Genomic DNA, 24489 nt, shown 5'->3' on the forward strand with positions numbered 1-24489 from the left:
CTAAAACCAGCTACAAGCACACCCTGTTAAGAGGCCGTGGGCATGGCCTCAAGGCCAGCTACCAGCTTTCTTCCCGACCGCGCTGTTTTTCAGACCAGAAGGCTTTCCCCTTGTGTGGGGACGTCATCGGGAAGCGCCAGGAAAAGGGGGCGGGATTTCCGGCTTCTGGAACGGAAAGGGACGGAAACTAAATGAGCCAACGGGCTTAATTCCGTGTGAGGCACGTATTTGGTCTCAGCACTTCACTACAGAGTTCTGCGTCCTCTCCAGGTCTCCGCGGTTTGCACGAGCGGGAGCCACTGTTTCTGCACTCCTGGTATGGGCATGTTTCTTATCTTAGTTGTGTGTGTTGCGGTGGGAGAACTCGGGAAACCATTGTTAGATACACGTAGTGCAGCATGCGTGCTAAGAAGGCCCACAGATAAGTGGAAGCCCAGCGATTTAATAAACTATAAGCAGTACAACACCTGGAACAAAAGGAATGTTTACCAAAATGATTGCCTTATTTGTTTTAAAATTTGGGTTTCATTGCTATGATATCCTAAAAAAATCTTAACCAATTATAAAGACAAAACTCAGAAGACCTTTGTTTTTGAAATGTTTTCATAACAGGATTGAGGACTCCTGGTGAAATAGGGAGTCTAACTTGTTTCTTCTTTAAATGGTGGCTAAACATGGAGCGCCCGGCTGACTCAATCCGAAGAAAATGTGACTCTTGATCTTGGGATCGTGAATATGAGCCCTACATTGGGTGATTACTTGAAAAAAAAAAAACAAAACGATTTTTTTTTTTTTAATTGGGGGCACCCGAGTGGCTCAGTGGGCTCAGCCTGGGGCTCTTGGTGTCAGCTCAGGTCATGATCTTAGGGTTCCCCATAGGGCTCTGCACTGACAGCGTGGAGCCTGCTTGGGATTCTGTCCCTCTCTCTGTCCCTCTCCTCTTGCTGTCTCTCAAATTTAAAACAAATTTTTAAAAATACAGGTGTCTCAACATGTTTTATATGTGAAAAGCATTGGTCCAGGATATCTATTTGAAAAATACTTGAGTGATTACTGTGAGCCATAAACTGCCAAATGTTGGGTTCAGTTTTAATATAAATACAGTCCTTGTCCTGATAGAGTTTACTGTCTAGTCAGGCAAATAAGTAACCAGGCAATTACAAAAGTGTGTTACAAGTACTGTGATAGAGAGGTACAGGGTGCTGTAAGAACTACTAGGAGGAATACTTGGTCTAAAGTTTGAGGTGAAGTATAGCTAGAGATGTAGCTGAAGAGGTAAACAAAGGATGATTTTGTGGGAAACTTTATAAGCCATGTTTGTAAGTTTGGGATTTAACCTGGCAGCAATGAGCTTAAAAATACACATTGGGGATGATACAAGTGCATTGATCAGATTTGCACTAACTTCAAATGGCTTAGAGATGAGGCAGAGCAAATCTGGAGGCTAGGGGATGCAGTTAGGGTAATGGGATTCAAGAGAAGTGAATGGCTTAAGATGTATTTAGAAAGTAAAGTGAATTGAGGCCCCTGTATGGCTCAATTGATTAAGTGTCCAATTTTTGGCTCAGGTCACGATCTCAAGGTTCATGAATTCGAGCCCTGATTCAGACTCTTTGTTGACAGCTTGGAGCCTGGAGCCTGCTTCAGATTCATTGTCTCCCTCTTTCTCTGCCCCTTCCCTCCTCTCAACAATAAACATTAAAAAAAAAGAAAGTAAAGTGAATATAATTCAGATGGATTAGATATGGGGGGTGTGAGAGAGGACGGTAATAAAATGACTTCCAGTTTCTGGCTTAAGCAAATGGATGGATAGCAGTGTCCCTTCCTGAAACCATGTGTAAGGAGAAGCAGATTGGAAAGGGAAGGGAGAGTGATTATTTTAATATGTTGCATTTGAGGTGTTTCTTCTGATGCGTGGTGGTTGAAGCCATGGAAGAAGATCAGACCTCATACAGAAAATTTTAGATTGCAAAAAAAAAAGGGGGGGGGGGCTAAGGACAAAAATTCAGAGGCACATCTGCTTTTAAGGGAGGGGCATCATCTGGGCATCAGGACACAGTTTAGAGAGGCACTCCCAAAAGCATACAGTCATTAAATGAAGCCAAGGGAAGAAGGAATTTTTCAAGTATTTCAACTGCATTTGGTAAAAAGTTGATTTTTTTCTTCAAATCTCATACTAGTTTCACAATGTTTTAAGTTTATTTCTTTATTTTGAGAGAGAGAGAGCAAGCAAGAGTGAGCATGCATGGGCAGACAGAGAGGGGGAGAGAGAATCCCAAGCAAGCTCCGAGCTGTCAGCACAGAGTCAGAAGCAGAGCTCGATCTCACCAACCAAACACTAGATCAGACCTGAGCCGAAATCAAGAGTTGGCCCCTTAACCAACTGAGCCACCCAGGTGCCCCCTAGTTTCACATTTTTAAGCATCTTCATTGTTCGATGTATGTCCACACCTTGAGGATAAAATTGTGGAGCTTATATATATTTGCCCTAATTTTGGACATTTTTGTTTGGCAATAACATTATTTGCTACAAAATAAACTCTGAACTGGAGAAAAGAGGTTTGTTTTGTTTTTAAATCAGTAGATCTCTCTATATTCCTGTTTTGAAAACATATGAGGGCATTGATACAGCAGCTCCTAAGTGCTTTTTACTAGTTGCCATCCTTTATAAAACTTTTCTGCTTTTTATCTTCTTGTCTTCGTGTGTTGTTTATGTTAAGGATCTTGTGTTTGGGCCTGTATCTGTTAGGGGCTTAGTATAGAATGGAGAAGAAACAGCATCATGATCTAACCCGTATCAGTAGTACATAACTTTGTTGTTATCCAGTAATACAGATATTCTGGGCTCCTAGTTGCAAATATGAAAGGGATCTTTAAGGTATTCTTTTCCCTAAAGCAATAGTGAAATTCATGTTTAAAATAAGATCCCATATAAGCTTTAAACTTTGTGCCTGGTGAGTGATCACAGGCTCTAGGCCATAGGAGTCTAGGAAAAATTAACGGTACAGCAAATAAAGTTGTGCTTACTGTGTGTTTCAAAAATCAGTTGCATTTCGGTGTCTCAAATTTATACTTGCACAATTAGTTGAGAGGTTTTAAAGATCTTTATCTAACTTTTTACTACATTTTGCTTTTTTTATAGGGGTTTTCTTACATGCCTGTTTTCCTCAAAATGAGTGGTAGTATCATCTTAAGATCTTTTGGCAGATTTTTGGTGCCATTTACCATTCATAGGAAAAAAGGGGTTTTATGTTCAACAATTCTGCAGAGATCTATGTCTTCCAAAATACCAACTGTGTCCTATCCTAAGAAGGAGAGTACATCACCTCCTGAACAGCTGGGATTGGATGGGTGGAAAATTACAATGAAATCTAGCATGCAAGAAGAAGATGCTTCAGCAGTCTCAAGCAGCAAGGATGAAGATCCTCTAGTTGCCATCAGGGAGTTAATTGAGATGTGGAGATTGTTTGGCAAAGAAGTACCAGAACAAATCAGTGAAGAAGAACTCAAAAGTGCTATGGGATGTGTTTCTAAATCATCAAAAAAAAAATACTTAAAATATTTATATATTAAGGAAAAAATTAAAAAAGCCAAGCAAATAAAAAAGGAAATGAAAGCAGCATTAAAGGAAAAAGCCAAAAAAGACCAATTACTGGAAACCACTAAGGAAGATAAACAGCAAAACTTTCTATTTCTACGACTTTGGGATAGGAATATGGACATTGCCATGGGCTGGAAAGGTATTCAGGCCATGCAGTTTGGACAACCTTTGGTTTTTGACATGGATTATGAAAATTATATGAAACCAAAGGAACTTCAGAGTACTGTTTCCCAACTTTTAGAAAGTGAAGGATGGAACAGAAGAAATGTTGATCCTTTCCATATTTATTTCTGCAACCTTAAAGTAGAAGGCGCTTATCATAAAGAGTTAGTTAAACGTTATGGAGAAAAATGGGACAAATTGCTATTAACAGCAACAGAAAAGTCTCATGTAGACTTATTCCCAAAGGATAGCATTATATATTTAACTGCAGATTCTCCCAATGTTATGACAACTTTCAAGCATGATAAGATTTATATAGTGGGATCTTTTGTTGATAAGGCTATGCAGACAGGCACATCCCTAGCCAAGGCAAAACGGCTGAACCTGGCAACAGAATGCCTTCCATTAGATAGGTATTTACAGTGGGACACTGGTACCAAAAATCTCACCTTAGATCAGATGATGCGTATTTTGTTATGTCTGAAAAACACTGGTAGTTGGGAAGAGGCTCTGAAGTTTGTTCCTAGGAGAAAACATACTGGTTTTATGGAGATTTCTCGACATTCTCAAGAGCTTGTCAACAGATTAAAGAAGTCAAAACCTTTTAATTCATTTCCAAAAGGCTCTCTAAATATACACACACAGAAAAGGTGGCTTGAATGAGAATATTTGATAACTTAAAAAATAAGTGGTCACAGTATGTGTAAATCGAACCATGATGCTGTATGCCTTAAACTCTTAGTGTGATTTATGTCAATTATTTCTCAATAAAATTGGGGGGGGGGAAGCATATGGAGTAGAAATACAATTCTATTGGTCTGTTTCTTCCTAAATGGAATTCATTTGTTCTTTTAAAGGTTGTCATTCCAGGGGCACCTAGGTGGCTCACTTGGTTAAGCTTCCAACTTCAGCTCAGGTCATGATCTCATGGTTCATGAGTTTGAGCCCTGCATCAGGGTCTGTGCTGATAGCTCGGAGCCTGGAACCTGCTTCAGATTCTGTCTCCCTCTCTCTCAGGCTCTCTCAAAACCAAATAAAACATTAAGAAAAAAATGTAAAGGTTGTCTTTCCAAATAAACTGAAGTGTGTGTCTTTTTGCCCAATTAATTAAATTTCCACAAGACTTTGGAAATACCGTTTATCATAAACTTAATAACTTTTGAAAGTAAAAAGAATCATCCAAGTTTGTTGAGTACAGTAAAACAATTGTACCATGTCTGTGGCTTTTTTATGAATACTTTTGAGTCTTAGACTCCATTTTCCTTCTTAGATGTTCTTTGAGCCATGTCAACAGCTACCCTGTCATCAAAAATTGATACAGAAAAGATTTTAAACTTCAGGTGATGTTTCACTTATTAAAGTAACATTTGGTACAGTGCCTGGCATGTCATAGGGACTAAAGTATGTTTAACTGAATCTTCGTTAAGCAAAAGTTTAAGACCTTCCTTGGAATGTCATGGGATTTGGCTATGTTATGAAAAACGTGAGGGAACAAAATTCATTTCTTGTTCTCTTAGAAAAAAAAATTTATTTGATAAATGTTACATACAGCACTTCCCTATTAGTGTATAGCTAGCTTTCCCTTCTTGGGAAAAACTTCCTTTTCTCCAGCCATGTGATTTGAATGGAAGCTGCCATACTTTTACAGACCTTGTCCTGGCCACAGCTGAATATCCCAAAGGAGACACCTCACTCAAACTTAGAGATGGGGATCTGACTTTAAGATAGGCCAATCAGAACACTTCTCTAGTATTTTTGGGTTTGAGAACTAAGATAACCTGTGTCACTATCTGATTGTGAACTCTTGACAGATGGGAAGCTCTGGAATTGATGGTGGCCTTCCTTTCCATGAAGGAAGACAGGCTATAGTAGGAGACAGTGAAGCTTGCATATAAAAATAAGACCAATTTTTGGAGCTGTTTAAATCATTGTTCCCAATCATCCCTGAGATCCAGCTATTGGTTTACCTTTAGTATTTACTGGTTGTTGAAATCTCATGCAATAACCCATCTAATAGATCCCACTTTTTTGCCTAAGCCAGTTTAAAGCTGGGTTTCTGCCTCTTGCTACCTACTAAGTCCTAATATACTTGAGAAAATGTGTACTTATTCCCTAAAACTTTAGGAAATGTTCATTGTAGACTACCTGCACCATTAATTTTTTTGAAAACATGAAATAGAGATGGATGGCCAACTATTTGTACCTAGTTTCTGAACTAGAAATTAACATGAGATATGCTGTCCAATACATTTCTTAAAGCAACTAATCTTTTACCAAATACTTCTAAGTATCTACTCTGCCAAACAAAATGCAGTTTACATGAATAATTTAAGTTATAGGTACTGTAACTTAAGTGTTACAGTACTTGTAGCTTGTTTAATAGTACCTTTTTTACAGATAAAAATTTACTCAAAATTCAGCCTTTAAGTGTAGTCTCAGAATTCAAAACATCTGTTTGACTTTAAAGTCCTAGGCTTCAGGGGCGCCTGGGTGGCTCAGTTGGTTAAGCGACCGACTTCGGCTCAGGTCATGATCTCGCAGTTTGTGAATTTGAGCCCCGCGTCGGGCTCTGTGCTGACAGCTCAGAGCCTGGAGCCTACTTCAGATTCTGTGTCTCCCCCTCTCTACCCCTCCCCTGCTCACGCTCTGTGTCTGTCTCTCAATAATAAACATTAAAAAAAAGTTAAATAAAGTCCTAGGCTTCAACTTATAAATTATACCCTCTATAATAAGAGAGTATGAAGTGCAAATGGAAAAATAATGGATGCCTAACTTAAGCTTGTGAGTGGGATCAGGAAAGGCCTTGAGAAAGTGATGTGTAAACGAAGAGCAAGTGTGATATGAATGAATTTCAACCGTTAGACGCAGCTAAGTGGCAAAATGCTAATACCTGAGCCATTTGAGACACAATGGAGATAAAATATCATAGTGGTTCAGAACAAGGGGTTAGGATTGCCTAGCAGGACTGGCACCTAGAGTGAGACAAACAAGGCTCCTAGCGTGCCTTACTGATCTCCCAAGTCCCAGACATACTCCCTGGGTTTCAGCTTCACCCGAGGCTCTGATGTTACCTAAATTGCTTAATCTCTTGAAATTTCAGTTCTCCTCATATATGAAAAAGAGATAAATAGTTCTTGACTCATAAAACATTTAATATGGTGTCTGGCCCATAAATGCTAAGTAAAATATTAACTATCTAGTTTAGACTACCTTCGAAATGTATGGAATTTCTAATACTAGTATATGCAAGTTATTTGTCCTTTTGAGGAGTACATTTTTATTTCTTCCTGTGTAATAGTATGCTAAGGTATTTCACTGGGTAACACTAGAATTAAAAAAATAAATTCCGGGGCACCTGGCTGGCTCAGTCGGTTGAGCATCCGACTTTGGCTCAGGTCGTGGTCTCGCAGTCTGTGAGTTCGAGCCCTGCATCAGGCTCCGTGCTGACAGCTCAGAGCCTGGACCCGGCTTTGGATTCTGTGTCTCCCTCTCTCTCTGCCCCTCCCCCACTCATGCACACGCATGCGCTCTCTCTCTCTCTCTCTCTCAAAAATAAACATTAAAAAATTTTTAATAAAATAAAATAAATTCCTTCCAAATAGCTAAGCAGTAACTAATTTCTAAGACTCCTCTCTTATGCGGATAAATCACAATGGCAAACTCATCCACAGTTTAAACTCAATACAATTTTAATTTTCCAAATGTTTTGGAATTTGGAACTTAACAGAACCCCAGACACTGCTTCAATTTCTCCAAACTAAATGATCTTATTTCCCAGTCACTAGGTGGCTTTTCTCTATCTCAAACACCCAATAATTTATAGTATTCTTCCACTTTGAAGGTAATTTTTGTTGCCTATATTCTAATTATCTCTTCTTACCTATTAGATATTTTCATGTAATAACCATTTCTAGCTCTCTCCTTGTGCTCTCTTCAAACATGCTATCAACTTCCCAGATTTTAATAATTAAAAGTTTTAAAAGAAAGTCTTGGGGAACCTGGGTGGCTCAGTTAAGCATCTGACTCAACTTTGGTTCGGGCCATGATCTCATGGTTCATGAGTTCTAGCCCTGCATCAGGTTCTGCTGACAGCATGGAGCCTGCTTGGGATTCTCTCTCTCCCTGTCTGCCCCTCCCCCACTTGCACACACATTTACTCTCAAAATAAATATTTTTAAAGATGAAAAAAAGTCTTTACTTGTTAACTATTATCCCTATTATGTTACCCAGTTTAGTACCTAAGCCATATCCTTCAAGCAAATATTCAAAGCACACTTGAAGAGCAGACATGGGGGCCCCTGGGTGGCTCGGTTGGTTAAGCGTCCGACTCCAGCTCAGGTCATGATCTCACGGTCCGTGAGTTCAAGCCCCGCGTTGGGCTCTGTGCTGACCGCTCAGAGCCTGGAGCCTGTTTCAGATTCTGTGTCTCCCTCTCTCTCTCTGCCCCTCCCCTGTTCATGCTCTGTATCTCTCTGTCTCAAAAATAAATAAACGTCAAAAAAAAATTTAAAAAAAGAGCAGACACGAAGGGAGTAACAAGAGAACTTTGAGTGCAAAAACCTGAGAGTTCAAGGTACAAGTAGCTGAAGCAGAGTGAGTAGAGAGCTGAAGATGAAGTTAGAGTAACTAGAGGTCCATCGTGTAAGCTTCTTAGGCCATTGTTAAGGATTTTGGTGTTTTTTAATATTTATTTATTTATTGGGGGGCGGGACACAGGGAGAGAATCCCAAGCAGGCCCCATGCTGTCAGGACAGAGCCTGATGCAGAGCTTGATCTCACGAACCATGAGATCATGACCTAAGCTGAAATCAAGACGTCAGATGCTCAACCGACTGAGCCACCCAGGTGCCCCTTGGTTTTTACTGTGAATGAGATTGGAAGATCCATGGTCTTGAGCAAAGACATGACATATTCCTGATGTTTTAATAGGATAACTAGAATCCATGGGGGCAGGGACTTTTTTTTTTTTTTTTCTGATTTAGTCACTGCTATATTCCCAGGGCCTGGTACAGTGCCTAGCACATAATAAAATTTTCTGTAGGGAATGAATCTGATTCATCTTAAAAGGATTACTTTGGCTGCTGTATCAAGACAAGATTCTAAGACAGGGACCAGTTAAGAAATTACTGCAGTAACAAAAGTGAAAGATAATAGTAGGTTGGACCAGGGTGGTAGCACAGTAGGTACCAGATACCAAAGAGATATTGGAGACAGTGAATATGAATAAGCCTTTCAAGGGTTGCTATATGAATGAAAATGGTAACGAGCTAGAGGTAGATATGAGATCAATAGAAGAGTCTTCTGTTTTTGTTGGTTTTGCAAAGATGAGAGATATAAAACCATGTATGTATGCTGTTGGGAATGATCCAGTTATGGAGGGGAATCTGATAATCTGATGAAGCAGCGGAGTGAGAGAAGTGACAACCTTGTGCATAAGCAAGAAGGATGGGATCTACTGCATAAGTAACACAGAAAAAGACCATAGAAGTACAAATAAAGGTACTACACCACAGATATGGTGAGAATATGCAGGAGTTCTGTTTTCATTTCTATTATTTTCTCCATGAAAATAAAAAGCGAAGTCATCAGCTGAGGGGGAGTACCTATTGGACTTTCGTGGAGAGCAGAGAACGTGTGAAATAGTGTAAGAAAGTGAAATAGTTAGGATAGTGGTTCTCAAAGTTTGGTCCCTAGTCCAGCAGTATCAATATCATTTGGGAACTAGTTAGAAATGTACATTTTGGGGCTCCATTGAGTCAAAATCTCGGCAGTAGCACCAGAGTTTCAACTGTATTTTAACAAGCCCTTCAGGTGATTCTGATGTACACTCAAATTTGAGGATGGTATTGGGAAATATAATAAAATTACAAGGCTGTATTAAGAATCTACTCAGTCAGCTGAGCGTCTTGACTCTTGATTTTTGGCTCAGGTCATGATCTTGCATTTCGTGGGTTCGAGCCCTCAATGGGCTCCAGGCTGACAGTACACAGCCTGCTTGGGATTCTTTATCTCCCCCTCTCTCTCTCTGCCTCTCCCCTGCTTGTGCTCTCTCTTGCTCTCTCTCTCCAAATAAATAAACAACAACAAAAAGAATCTACTCAAAGTGGGAGATACAGGCTTCTAGACATGGAATGAGTAAGTCACAGGAATAAGAAGCACAGCATAAAGAATGCAGTTGGTGATATTGTAATAGCATAGTATGGTGACAGATGGTAGCTACACTTGCAGCAAGCATAGCCTAGTGTGGAGACTTGTGAAATACTATGTTGTACACTTGCACCTAATGTAACATTGTATGTGAACTACACTAAAAACTTTTTTTTTAGTTTTTTTAACATTTATTTATTTTTGAGACAGAGAGAGACAGAGCATGAACGGGGGAGGGGCAGAGAGAGAGGGAGACACAGAATTGGAAGCAGGCTCCAGGCTCTGAGCCATCAGCCCAGAGCCTGACGCAGAGCTCGAACTCACGGAACGCGAGATGGTGACCGGAGCTGAAGTCAGACGCTCAACCGACTGAGCCACCCAGGCGCCCCTACACTAAAAACTTTTAAATAAAATACAATAAAATAATCTCCGGGAGGTTAGTGAAACCCCAATTAGCTACCTTTCCTCTCTGATTTTGTTGTAGCTCTCTGCCAGAATTCTAAGTTTAACTCCACCTCTTACTTGCCTTTCCAGTGTCCCAGTTTCTTCTTCCATAAAAATGATAATAGTAGTACTTAATTCATATGTTTGTTGTGATGATTTAATGTACTTGATATCATGTTAAAACTAGCAAATTATGCTTGGCATATAGTAAACATGAATAAATGTTAGATATTATAGCTGTCACCTCACAAATTAAACATCTAAATTAAAATAATAGCTGTCTAGGGGTGCCTAGGTGGCTCAGTCAGTTAAGGGTCCAACTCTTGACTTCGGCTTAAGTCATGACCTCACAGTTTGTGAGGTCAAGCCCTGCATCGGGCTCTGCGCTGACAGGGTGGAGCCTGCTTGGGATTCTCTCCCTCTCCCTCTCTCTCAAAATAAATAAATAAACTTTAAAAAATAAATATAAAAAATAAAATAATATAGTTGTCCATGTTGCCTTCTATTTCCAGCTTTTTAAACCATTATTGGCATAACTCTTTAGAGGTGACCAAAAAATAGCTACCGTTAAGTGCCCACCATGAGTGAAGCCCTGCATTACAATTTTTACCAGTATGATCTCACTTAATCCTCTCAGTAATCCTATATTAATACATTTTTGTAGCTAAAATATATTCGCTAAGATTGTTTTATCAGTTCAAACTCACAGAATTAGCAAATGGCAGAGTTAAATTCATTTTTTTGTCTAATGCAATAAATACTGCTGCTCTTTGCCCTGCACTACTCTAACTCGTTTGTAGAGGGTTACTGAAGCTTGCACTCATTTCTTCAGTGAATATTTATCGAAACTGGTATAATCTAGGTACTGGGAAACAATGCTGTGCAAGATAAGCACCGTATGACTTCCTGGACTGACAAGTGAGTGGATTACTATTTTCCATCCTTAATTTCTACAGTGTGGTATATGGAACTGGATCTGCTTTTAGCTATCTATATGGGACCTCTCTAAACTTCATTTTCCTCATTCAAAAATACAGGCATCTATAAATAAATACTTAATTTCACATACAAGTCATGTTTACATCTCCATTTAAAAAATAATGTGTGAGTCTCAGTGATTAACACGTCTAAGCAAAAAGAAAAAAATGTGAATTTAATACTTGCTCTTTAAAATATTTTGCTGGAGCGCCTCGGTAGCTCGGTCCGTTGAGCGTCTGTCTTTGGCTCAGGTCACGATCTCACATCTTGTGAGTTCAAGCCCCGCGTCGGGCTCTGTGCCGACAGCTCAGAGCCTGGAGCCTGCTTCGGATTCTGTGCCTCCCTCTCACTTTCTGCCCCTCCCCTGCTTGTGTTCAGTCTCTCTCACTCTCAAAAATAAAAAATAAACATTTAAAACATAAATAAAATATTTTGCTGAGGAGTTTTACATATATTGACATAAATGGGTGGGCCAGGGACTTCAAATCACAACAGCACCATATCACCACCAAACTGCTCTACTTCTGTCGTGAGACATGCTTTGATTCTTTCTCCATTCCCCAGACTTGGAGCCTGAGGAGTCAACCACGCATAAATACTAAGCACTTTTCACATATGAAACATGCAATACAAAGAGCTGTGAACAAAAATATTTTTTTAAGTTTATTTGTTTATTTTGAGTGAGAGAGAGAACCAGCAGGGGAGGGGCAGAGAGAGCACACAGAGGATCCAAAGCAGGCTCCATGCTGACAGTGGAGAGCCTGATAATGGGCTCCAACTCACAAACCGCAAGATCATGACCTGAGCCTAAGTCAGATGCTTAACCGACTAAGCCACGCAGGAGGCCCCCCCCCCAAATTTTCTTTTAATTGTCTGTTGTCAAATAACTTTTAAGCCATCTATGGAGACATTTTTTTAACACATACTTGAGGGAAATATAAAGTGACCAAAGTGGTATATAGAAATTATCTCATCTGATCCCCACGAGCACTCTTTGATGAGGTACAATTATTATTTCTTTTTATAAAGAAAACATATGTCTGTAGATAGTAAGAAACCCTCAAGGTTTACTCAGCCAGGAAAGGGCAGAACCGGGATTCAAACCCAAATTCTGACTCCTTAAGACTACTTTCTGAAACACTCACTTTTTAATGTAGGGCAAACCCACAAACTCCAGTGAGTTCCCTAGACAAGGAATTGACCCCATTTGGCAAGAGGGTAGTATAAATACAGAGAGAAAGGGAAGATGAGGCTAAAAAGTTAGGCTGGGGCCCAATATAACACGTGGGACTTCATTTTAAAAACCCTAGGGATCCATTAAAGGTTTCTAAATAAGGGGAAAATTACTGCAATTTTAACTGAAAGAGGTAATTTCTCATGATAGGAAAATTGCGACCTGTAGAAAAGGTAGTTTTTTCACTTGGCTATGTGACCTCAGACAAATAACTCTTTGGCCTCAACTCTCATAGCTCATTAGAGAATACCACAATGGACTGTCTTGGGGATTAAACAAGATAGTGTCTGACACAAGAGGGCGCTCGATAAACGTCGATTTTTTTTTTAATTGCCCCCCCCCACCCCACTTTTTTAGTTTTATTTATTTTTTAGTTTTTAAAAATTTTAGTTTTATTTATTATTGAGCACTCAACTTGGTGCTCAAACTCACAACCCGGAGATCAAGAGTCGCGGGTTCTTCTGAGCCAGCCAGGCACTCCACAGCCCTCTTTTTTTTTTTTTTTTTTAAGGCACAGGTGGTCCAGCAAGACCGGAATGAATACAGCCTGATCGCTTCAGCTGTAGCCACACCCTAGTCCGCAAAAAACCTTACAAAACTCCACCAACGTTTCCGGAGTGGTGCTCCCTCACTTCTCTGGGCCATGAAAACCTAAGCAACCTCTAGCCAAGCCACCAACCAGAGCTCCACAGACACAGCACAACATTCCCCGCTCTCCCTTCAGAGGCCGCTTGTGGATGACGTCACACTCACTTCCGTTTCCAAAACGGCATCTTTTTACTTTCCAGGGCCGCTCTAGGCTGCAGACTCGCCCGCTGGCTCCGAAACTCAATGGTTGCTGGGCGGGGCCGTGACGTCCTTGGCGTGGCTGCAGCGGAGGCCGCGGCGGGGAAAATGGCGGACGGGAAGGCGGGAGAGGAGAAGCCTGAGAAGCCGCAGCGAGCTGGAGCCGCCGGAGGTGAACACAACCCCAGCGTCGCGGGCTGCGTGGGATGCTCTGGGCCTTTCTTTGAGCGCCCCGGGGTGGGGGGAATAGGATGGGGACGAAAATGGACGGATCTGGCGCTCACCCGGCCAGGTGCTGGGCCCAGACGAGACCCGGGCACGCCCGGCGCGGCCCGCTGGGATCCGGGCCCACATCGCCTCCTTGCCGGGGGAGAGCCGACCACTGTTGGTCACCTGCTGGCCCCAGCGGAGGCTCCGCTTCCAATGAGAAGGGAGATGGGTACCAGAGAGGGGTATCGAACTCGGGGTGGGACCAGGAGCGGCAGTGCAGGAGCCGCTACCGCCACACCGGAGACGCACATCACACAAAACACGCGCACACACACAGGAAGAGTCACCGAGCGGTGGCCGCAGGCACTGGCCACAGGCCGAGTTTCCAAAGGTGCTGGCCTCTAAGTTACACCTAGGAGTTAGTTTGCTTCTCCCTTTTCGCTGAGGTGGTGTACGACCCCGGCCTTTTCTCTTTCATTTCCAAGCTGAATACCGACCCTGTAATGGGGATGGGTCGAGGAGATGGAGGGAAAGAATACCATTGCCTGCCCGCTGGTTTAAGATGCGGGGTCTTAGGGTTAGGGTTTGGTTGCCTTTCTTCTAAGTGTCTGCTTTTTCTCAGGTTCTTGCCAGCTAACTGCTGACAGATATTTAGGTGGCTTAATAGGCTAGTGTGACTTTTCCTGTATTTTGTTACGATGTGAACTCGGATTACAGTTGTCTTCATTCTGTACCCTCCACTCTTATAAATTTGGGCCTTGTGCATGAAGGGAAAGAAACATCTTTCCAGGCGCCCGCCCATCCCCCTTTGTCGTAACAAGGCAAGTAACTTAACACGTGGGAGGTGATCATAATGTCTTGAGAACGTTTTAAGTATTACTCTCTATTCTGACTTCCTCAAGTCTTATCCCTGAAGTATATAAAGAAAATACAGATTATTAGCATATGAAAGCAGTTACTAGGACCTTATTAACATGATGTTTAATGTGATTTGCCTTGGGAATAAAAAACAGCAGTTTAAACCATCTAGTACTACCTCGTTAGGGATTTTTTTTCCCCCCTCAAAAATTATCTTGGAAATTATTGAGTAAAATTACGTTAAAAATTAGTAGTTTGAGGAAAAACAAAGATCTGTGACCTAAAGAATTTTACCTGGCTTTTAGACTATCTTTTAATTTTGTAAGATAGCTTTTAAGTGTCTTGAGAGTATGGGAGATGTGTTTACTGTGTTGCCAAAATGTACTTTAAGTGTCAACATAACTCCACTGTGTAATTTATCCACCACCTTTTCAGTTAGGGATAATTAGCTGTATAGCATGAACATTGATGTTTTTATTTTAGCATATTTTTGTGTGTGTGGCGGTGGTATAAAATTATCTTGGGTGATTGATATCAAAAATTTTATGGTATCCTTGGTGATTTAGAATAATATCCCTTAATAACTTCATCATAATTTGCCTTGGATTTGCCTGCCTTTACAAGAAAATGGTGCTGTTGCATATAAACCATTTTTGAATGTCAGGTATTTTTAATGAATTTATACAGAGGAATCATAGCTAAAACACTTAACACTGTGTATGTTGCTGAATTGCTAATTTTATGGCAAGTGGTCACTATTTTCAAACACTATCAAGCTTATCTTAGGGACTTACCTAGAGAATATTCTGATTTTTAGTTCCTTTTGAACAGTCCAGTAAGTTGGAAGTGTATTTTCTTATAAGTAGTTATGAATGAATTTATGTCAGTAAGAGAAGCTACTTACTTGAGCTTGCTCTCACCTTAAAGAAGGGGGGGCAGGGGAATAAGGCTTTGGGCAGATTTTTTTTCTCCTTTGGCTAAATTTTTGTAGCTCCTTGAAATAGAAATTTTAGAAAAGCTGTCCATATCATAATCATGGCCACCTCATGCTGTTTCAAGTTATCTAAGAACTACTTGAATGAAATTGACATTTATTATACCAGCCACTAGGAGGGTCTTGAATATGTTCTCATTTAAACTGCTTGTCAGTCCTTTTGGAGAGGTAGCTGTGTACTCTTTTATCAAATGAAGAAGCTACCAAAATACAGATGGATCATGAAGAATATACCCTTATGGAGTTAAAACTTTATTAGCTAATTTTTTTTTCAAAATAAGGTAACTTTGTCCTCCAAAGCCCTCCTTTCCAACTATTCAGTGGAAAAGAAAAAATGTGCTAGTACCATGTATAATTTGATTTCACATTAATCTACATACTTTGTTTGATCGGAATGAATACAAACTCAATAAAATCCCTTTTATTAAAATAATCCTTGATAAAGAATCTAGTACTTTTATATATAATTTTATGCATTTATATTTTGCTGTAAATTGTTTTGTGATTTTCTTATTTTTAAAAAACTGAGCACATATTCTTTAAAATGTAAATTGCCGGGCGCCTGGGTGGCTCAGTCGGTTAAGCGTCTAATTCTTTGTTTCGGTTCAGGTCATGATCTTGCGCAGTCCCTGAGTTCAGGCCTGCACTGATGGTGCGGAGCCTGCTTGGAATTCTCTCTTTCTGCCCCTCCCCTGAGCTTGCTCTCATTTTCCCTCTCTCTCTCTCTCTCTCTCTCTCTCTGTCTCTCTCAAGATAAATAAACTTAAAAATAAATAGGGGTGCCTGGGTGGCTCAGTTAAGTGTCCTACTTTGGCTCAGGGTCATGATCTTGGGGTTCTTGAGTTGGAGCCCCCATCTGGCTCTCTGCTGTCAGTGATCCTCTAGCTCCCTCTCTCTTTCCCTCCCCTGCACTCTCTCTCTTCTCTCTCCCTCTCTCTCTCTTAAAAATAAACATTTTTTTAAAAAGCATTAAAAAATAAATAAAATAAAAGTCACATTCTCTGCAGCATGGATATTCTGACAGATGACTCTTGCTTCTCCCTCAGAATCTAAAAGTTCCAACCTTGAACTACTTTTAATGAGGGATGTGTAGCGAGATTCAATGAATAGGAAATAAAGAGAATTTCAAATCCCTATTAAAAACAAAGAACAAGAATGTAAGGCATATTGCTAAAATTTTCACATTGCCAAACTATGGCCATCTCAAAATTTTTTCACTTTCCAAAATTCAGCAATCTCATTAAATAAATTGAAAACAGGAGTTCTTGATTAAAAGCTCCCAAATGCTAAAGTGCAGAACATGTTGTATTTAAAGATAAACACTTTAATGGACCTTGAAATTAGTGTTGATATTTAATGGAATATTTCAAAGCTCAAATTAGGTTGAAATAATTTTCTCTTCTGATGAACTATAGATTTGTAGAAACTGTGACAACAGTCTCATTGATAATATGGATTTGTCTGTCACATTTTTCTGTTTTCATTGCTGTTTCCATTTGCTGTATTTCCTAAATGTTTTGTGTATTTTACTACGTAATTATTAGATTACCTAAAGAGAAAATAGCAGCTCCAATCCATGTGATACATTGAGCCATTTAAGGCTAAGTAATAAGTACTAATAGTACACCTACTTTCCTTCACTCCCTTTCCCCCATCCCTTTGCTGAAGAGCGGATGTTTTCTAAAGTTGTTGAGTATTTACAGTTGTTTTAAAAAAAAAAAAAAAAAAAAAAAAAGCTTCTTGAGAAGAGCAAGGCCAAAGAGTTATTTACTATGTCCAAAAATAATTGCTGGATCTGGAATCAGTCGTGTTTAGAAATGACCTACTAGACATAGCATGTTTCATCTTCAGTGTGGACCTGAAATGTGGGTGGTCTTAATAGTGTGCCTCTTAAGGTGTCAAGAGGGCAGATAAAAATAAAATTGAGTTGCTGCCAGTTGGTTACCTAATTAATGGTAGTTTTCCCAACTTCCCCGTTCATGCTACCTTTTCTACAGCAGTGTCTATAGAAATCTTCCCTATAGCATCATGGGATTGGACAGATAGTATTGTTTCATATATTATCACATACGAGTTCAGCCAGTTATCACACTTAATTGTACTAATATTATAGTAAGATTTATGTTTTTCATTTTGTTTCATATTTATGCTATCGTTTTTCTAGATTCTTTGTTCCAGAACTTGTGGGTAAAAGGAGACCTAGAATTAAGAAAAGATAGGTTTTTTTAAAGAACTGGAGATCTTGAGTAATTATGTATAGTTCTTGGGTCACAGTTCAAAAGCAGAGTTGTATATACCACAGTCAAGACTAAATGTTCTTTATGCTATTTGATGTTTTCTAGAGTTTGTGTTTGCACAAAATTTGTGCCTTAATATATATAGTTTCTTTTTGTAAACCCAGTGCATTTTCTATATGTTTATATGTGTTCCCATACGTAGAGACTGAGTTTTCAATTTTAGCTGTCAGTCACAAAGAAATAGTTATTATTGTTTAGGTTCTACAGTATAATTCATAATTGATCAAAACTATAAACAATGCAGAATGAGATTTAGAACACTGCTTTTAGTTATAAACTAATGTTGGCATAATACTGTCTTATTTTTAAGAAATTCTACATTTATTTCTGTATTTCAACTATTGAATATTAATCTTACATTCTTCAGGTGCTTTTGTAATTTCATATCTAAATAAGTGACTGGCACCTCCAGCAACCATTCCAGTGCTATCTTTGTCTCCTGGGGAAATCCCAAAACCTAATGCTGCTTAATTCCTCCTCAACATTTTTATTATAACTTTCACCGCTGTCCAAAGGGGATAGAGTTCCTGTTGTCTTTCCTATAAACGAAATCAAATGTTCTGTTCAAAGTGCTTATTAATTTAGAGACCTCATCATTCCAGAAATATATGAATTAAGATATATAGTCTCTGGATTTTTTAATATTACTTGTCCATCTATCTGTGTTTGATTTCCCGCTTTCCCCCCATTCTAGAAATGTCCTGTTTTCTTAACAGTTGTCAGGGATATTGCTTAGAGCATCTTGTCTTCATAAACTAGTGTAACAGAAAACATTCTCTAGGGTGAATTGGGGCAAGAAAATAAAATTTTTAATAATCAACCAAACTTCTTCTATCTTACATTCCAATATATTAAGTAGCCTTCTTGTGCAAAGGACCAAAGATACTCAAAATAAAAACTTACTGTTACCATTCATTGATTAATACAGACTCAAGCCAAATCATTGAAAGCCCTCTTACATTCCTAGTCTACATATGTATGGCTTCTACTATTTGAAATTATAATTAGTTCATCTTTCTTTCATTATAAAAAGTAGTGTATGAACCTAAGTATGATCGTTAAAACAGATGATAACCAAGCTTTCAAAGTAGAATTAAGTTACATTAGAGGGGATGACTTGAAGGCTTCCTTGAGTTTCCTTTTCAACTCTAAAAATCGTGTGAGAGGTACATGAGGCACACATCACTCAAGAAAATTACTCCAGGCTGTATTAGCACTGTAGTTCAGGTAATAATGGACCATTCATAGCTAGGTACTTTGTGTAACTAGTAGTACATAATTGAAGAATGTTAGAATTTATTAGTCAAATGTGTTTTCCTGTGATGTGGACTAATATTCACAAGCTAGTTTGTGTAGAAGAACCTACAGGCCTTAATTTCTAAAAAGCAAAATACCACAAATAATTAGATTATTAGATAACTTCTATAATAGTGTTTAGTTGAAGGGTCTTACATTATATGAACTCTACGTTTATAATTTTAAATTGCTCTGTATTTTATGCTAGTTAATTCATGGGACCCTCTTCTACTGCCACACAATCTCAGTTCCTGCTGTACACTCTAACACAGTGGAAGAGACTGTTGGGTCAGTAGGTGACACCTGCAGAGGTATCTTCCTTATAACGATGCTTTTTGAGGTTGCTGCTCCCATCAATCTGCTCAGTAAAAATAGCTCATCTTGGTAAGTTGTTTCGACTTCACCAGGACCTGAAGAAGAAGCAGAAAAACCTGTGAAAACTAAGACTGTTTCTTCCAGTAATGGAGGGGAAAGTTCCAGTCGCAGCGCTGAGAAGCGATCAGCTGAAGAAGAAGCTGCAGACCTCCCAACAAAGCCTACAAAGATCTCCAAGTTTGGATTTGCCATAGGTAGTCAGACGACAAAGAAAGCCTCGGCCATATCCATCAAACTTGGATCAAGTGTGAGTTGTTATTTGATCTATATGGTGTGCATAATGGGGCTTAAGAATTTGTTTTGGAAACCTGCTTTTATGGGGTTATGGTAAATTGAGTGTAAAAAGGTACTTTGGTACATGAACTTACATGTTAAGTATTTAAGAAGTTATTAGCTCTATATTCAAGAACAATATGGATAAATTATAACTGAGTAAAACTTTTTCAAAAAGGTTTGGAGTATGAGAAGGAGCAACTATTATAGGGAATATATGATTTATAAAGTAACAGCTTAGAATTTTTCTCAGTTGAGTAAAACCTCCGAAAAACATTTTCAGAAAGAATTTCATTTTTTTTCCTTATTTTTCAATTCCAGTAATATTAAAAATAATATTTCTAGAAATAAGTACTAGTGAGATACTGCTTGATAAGAAGAGCTTCCTGGTCACTTTACTTGGGAGCTACAAATGGACATTGAGTTCTATATATCCAATGACAGATCAACTTTTGGTCCCTTGTTTTAAATATAAACCTTAAGTTAATAATTAACTGTGGAGTATCTGGAAAGTTTTGAAACCATAGATTGAAGCTTATTATGAAGTTTTGATATTTGACTAATTTTGACCTACAAAAGTGACAATTTCATATGCTTCAACCACATAGGTCTTTCATAAAAAAATGTTACTTAAATAGTGTACACTGTTGGCTTTAGAAAATAGTCACATTCTTGTGTAAGGAGAATAATCCTAAAATTACTGGGATTACTACTTTTGAGTTGTTTATTCATGTCTGTTCTGTGAAAATTAATGCTTATTTGCCAGGTGCACACAGCTTTATCCTGTGTATGATGTTCATTCCAAGATCTTAAAAATATGATATGGATCAAGTTCCTACTAGAGTCAATGTGTTTGAGTTATACTTACAGTTTTAGAAGAGCTACCATTTCTCAGGACCCCTACTCCTACCCTATGTTGTTTTGCTTTTTCCTATTTGTTTTCTTTTTATTCCTTTAAAAAATTCATTCCAAACAAAAGACATTCTGCTTATAACTTCATTACTTCATGACTATTCTTCCTATTTGAGGTGATTTCTTTTTGTTTAATACGTTTTTTTTTATAAAGTTGCATAGACCTAACTGCATAAGTATTTGTGTTTTTCTGATAGTCATTCAACATGTATTCTCAGACACACTTTAATATAGATATTCCTCTCGATAATAGATTCTGCTGTGGTTCAACACACCCCTAAATTAGATATGCAAATCCCTACTTTTTCTAAATCATTGACATGATGTAGTAATTACTCCTCATTTTAGAAGGGAGGGTTTTGTTTGAGAAAGTCTACTCAGTAAAACCTTCTTAATCTTTGGAAAACAAAAACTTGTTTTCATAAAATAAACTATAGTATAACCACAGTTGTCTTAGGGAGGTGGGATGTAAGATACAAAAAAATAGTTGAAACTATTGCTTTTATTATATGATATGAAAAGATAGTTGATCAGCAGATATTTGTGTCATATGTGTATGTACAACATCAAATACCTGACATCTTTAAAAGAATAAAGGGTATTTCTAGAGTCTTTATGCATAATCTCCAAATTAATGGTTTTTATTCCTTCAAAAGCAAGCATTATTGACAAAAGTGTTTGTGTTATAAAAAGAAAGCGTGGTTCATTTTGTTTCAGGAGATCAGAGAAGATTTCACTGATGAAGTGATGCTTGAGTTGGCCTTAACTGTATAGACAGGAGGCAAAGGGCATCTCGGATAAAAAGAATTTCATGCAAAAGTAGTTTAGATGTGAAGCCACATGGTACATTCAGGAAAATGTTTGTAGTTGGAAATTGATATGCAAATGTAGGGATGAAAAGCCCCCTAAATGAGACCATAGAACCAAATCATAAAGGACTTGCATAGTTTGGTTTTATTCTTTAAGTTCTAGTGGAGCTATGAAACTGTTGTAAGGAAGCTTAACCCTTAAACAGATGTGCATTTTAGAAATATCACTTTAGTGCCATTATAGAGGAGAAAATTGAGAGTAGGGGGTGGTATTTCTAACAGTAGTTCAGGCAAGTAATGCTAAAGGGCCTTAGGTGTCCATAGTATGGTAGTTGATGGGAAGGCAGAGGGAGACGTAAGTCTATTAAATATTTAATCTACAGGACTTTATGATAGAGTGCAAGTTGAAGAAAAGGATTTCTGGCTTAGGTACTTAGAACACTGTCAAACTAAAGTACCCATCGGAGCTCTTAAGTGGAGCTCCAGTAGGCATGTGACATTCTATTTGGGGGTAGACATTTAAGATTTGGTAGTTAAAACCATGGGAGTGAATGGAGTTGACCAGGGAAGTACAGAGAAGGAAAGGTCACTAAGAACAGAATCTTGGGTATGTGTTATTTAAGGGGGGAACAGGAGGAAACAAAGAACAAAAGGTCAGAGAATTAGAATAGCCTATAAAAAGCAGTGTCAGAGAATTCAAGTTAGGAGTGTTTTCAAAAAGGAGCTGGTGATTAGAGTCAAAAGCAGCACACCAGTCATTGGTGACCCTACAGAATCAAGGTCACCTGATTCTAGGTGAGTGAGGAGCCATGGGAGAATCAGGGAGGAAGCCTGATTGCAGTGGGTTGAAGACCAGATTGATGGTGAGAGGATGATGATAGGGCAGTTTACCTCAAAAACTTAGGTTGGATAGAAGAGAAACATTTACAGGCTACAGGGCAGAACACTAGTAGGGAGAGGAGTCTTGGTGTCTTTTATGTTCTTAAGTCACACTGCAGTTCATTCTTGGCCACTGTGGGCAAGTACTACTACTCATTTCCCTTTACCTTTACCAGGTATCCCTTAGCTAAATGATATTAAATTACAGATCCTGACTAGAAAATCTTTTACAGGATGAAAACAAATGGACATATCGTTAATAAAATTAAAGCTACCCATTGATAACCACATTTGTAAAAAGAGAAAATGGAGTTCTTTAAAGTTTGTTCTAAGTTCCTTAGTATGTTTCTATGAAAACATAAAATTGAATCTTTGAAGATAAATTATTTGTATCATTAAACAAGCCTGTGTAAACATTATGTGATACTTCTTAATGTGTTTCTTCTTCAGAAGCCTAAAGAAACTGTTCCAACTCTTGCTCCAAAAACTCTTTCAGTAGCAGCAGCTTTTAATGAAGATGAAGATGTAAGTTGATCCCTAGTTTTGTTTATTTTACTTGAACCAGTTCTTTAATGATGTTAGTGGCAGGTTGTAGGTTGCATTAATGGTACTAGTGAATTTTCTTTGTAATTCTGAATAGATTTTTTGTGATGCCTGCAAAATCTGGATATTTCTATTTATGTGGTTGTAGGATTACTTAAAATATAACTGCCTTTGGGGGCAATGACCTTAAGAATCAAATCAACAAATGCTTGATATATATGTTGATATATATATCATATATATGTGCTAGGAAATATGTAGGATCCAGGAAAAGACAGATTTAATGCTGCTGCCTTTAATAATTTTATAGTTGGAGTCTTCAGTGTTCAGGCATCATGCATTCATTCAGCTTACAAAAGACAGCTGTAGTGTTTTCTCCCATGAGGAATAGCTAATAGTGCAGGTGATTCTGCTAGAAGTTCTGTTCATTAAGCATGTGTTCCAAAGTGAGCATGAGTTGCTTATCTGCTATTCTCTTAGACAGTCTTAGCTCTTTCATGCCTCTCACAGTGTCCCTCTCTTCTTGTGCTTATGAATAACGTATGGAATTTAAAGCATCATTTTGACTGATTTTTTTTCTTTGGTCTCTGACTTCAGAAACCTAACCCCCTCTTAAGATGTGACCCCATTGTATAACAATTAACTGTTAACAGGGTACATGAGTAATTGCTCTCAAAAACAATATGGAGAAGAATTACACATTCAGAGGAGCACAGTGTGGGCTGAAATAATTGGGAAGAACATAAAAGAGAAGTAAGAATTGGATACTAAAACATTAGGCAGGGTTTTGACAAACCAAAGAATACTTTTATAAGCTAAGACAAGTCATAAATACTAGCAGCTGTATTTGTCTGGACTGGAGATTTCTGTAGACGTTTGGGCAAGGATAAGTATGGAATGATTAGAGCCCAGATCAATAGGTAAAGAATTGCTGTGGTTATCTCTGGATTCTTTGCACTTAACTCATTGCACACACTTGAGCAACTTTTTTTAATGTTTATTTATTTTGGGGCGAGAGAGAGAGAGAGCGAGTGAGCATGAGCTGGGGAGGGGCAGAGAGAGAGGGAGACACAGAATCTGAAGCAGACTCCAGGCTCCGAGCTGTCGGCACAAAGCCCGACGCAGGGCTCAAACCTACAAACCGTGAGATCATGACCTGAGCTGAAGTTGGTTGCCCAATCAACTGAGCCACCCAGGCGCCCCTGAGTAATTTCTATATGCTAGGCACAGTGAGATTGCAAAGATAATTCAGACATGTCCCTCCAGGAACTCAGTCTCATAAGGCATAAAATAGTACAAAATGAAACTCAAAAGTATACAAAGATATGAAGTGATAATGGAAATTCAAGGAAGGAAGAGAGACCAAGTAACTAGATGCCAGCACTGAACCGGCAGTGGGAAGACCTGGATTCTTCTCCTGTCTTGTCCAGTTACTAACTAGTAGAAAGCCTGTGAAACAAATCACTTTACCTTTTTGGAGCCTTCGTTTTTCAGTTGTAAAATGAAAGGTCAGTTTAAATCATACATTTTTAAACTACTTGTCAGAGTTGTAGGATTCTGTGGAAATGTCTATGCAGACAGCTCAGAGCCAGGAGCCTGCTCTAGATTCTATGTCTACCTCTCTTTCTGTCCCTCCCCTACCCACACTCTGTCTCTCTCTAAAGTAAATAATAAAACGTTAAAAAAAAAAA

The 24489-nt window shown here is 38.7% G+C and overlaps 2 protein-coding genes and 1 long non-coding RNA gene across 5 annotated transcripts in view; 2 read left to right on the plus strand and 1 right to left on the minus strand.

Annotated features, from left to right (window-relative positions):
* LOC125920899 (uncharacterized) lies at positions 1–13434 on the minus strand. Its single transcript, XR_007457238.1, has 3 exons — positions 13246–13434; positions 4213–4286; positions 1–165 (listed from the first exon to the last, which is right to left on the minus strand). It is a non-coding gene; the product is annotated as an uncharacterized LOC125920899 (long non-coding RNA).
* On the plus strand, positions 195–4979 carry TRMT10C (tRNA methyltransferase 10C, mitochondrial RNase P subunit). The gene is made up of 2 exons (XM_049628099.1): positions 195–316; positions 3143–4979. The coding sequence occupies exon 2, from the start codon at positions 3155–3157 to the stop codon at positions 4424–4426; it is 1272 nt and encodes a 423-aa protein (XP_049484056.1). The 5' UTR covers positions 195–316; positions 3143–3154; the 3' UTR covers positions 4427–4979.
* The window catches only part of PCNP (PEST proteolytic signal containing nuclear protein), a 17218-nt gene continuing 6148 nt past the window's right edge, over positions 13420–24489 (plus strand). Inside the window, exons 1-3 of one of the 3 annotated variants that reach the window (XM_049628101.1) lie at positions 13420–13524; positions 19415–19629; positions 22706–22780. In XM_049628101.1, the coding sequence (XP_049484058.1) occupies positions 13461–13524; positions 19415–19629; positions 22706–22780 (354 nt within the window). In that variant the 5' untranslated portion in view covers positions 13420–13460. The other 2 variants (XM_049628100.1, XM_049628102.1) reach the window with 2 other exon arrangements.

The sequence above is a fragment of the Panthera uncia genome, chromosome C2 (assembly GCF_023721935.1).
Source record: "Panthera uncia isolate 11264 chromosome C2, Puncia_PCG_1.0, whole genome shotgun sequence".
In the NCBI taxonomy this organism is placed as follows: domain Eukaryota; kingdom Metazoa; phylum Chordata; class Mammalia; order Carnivora; family Felidae; genus Panthera; species Panthera uncia.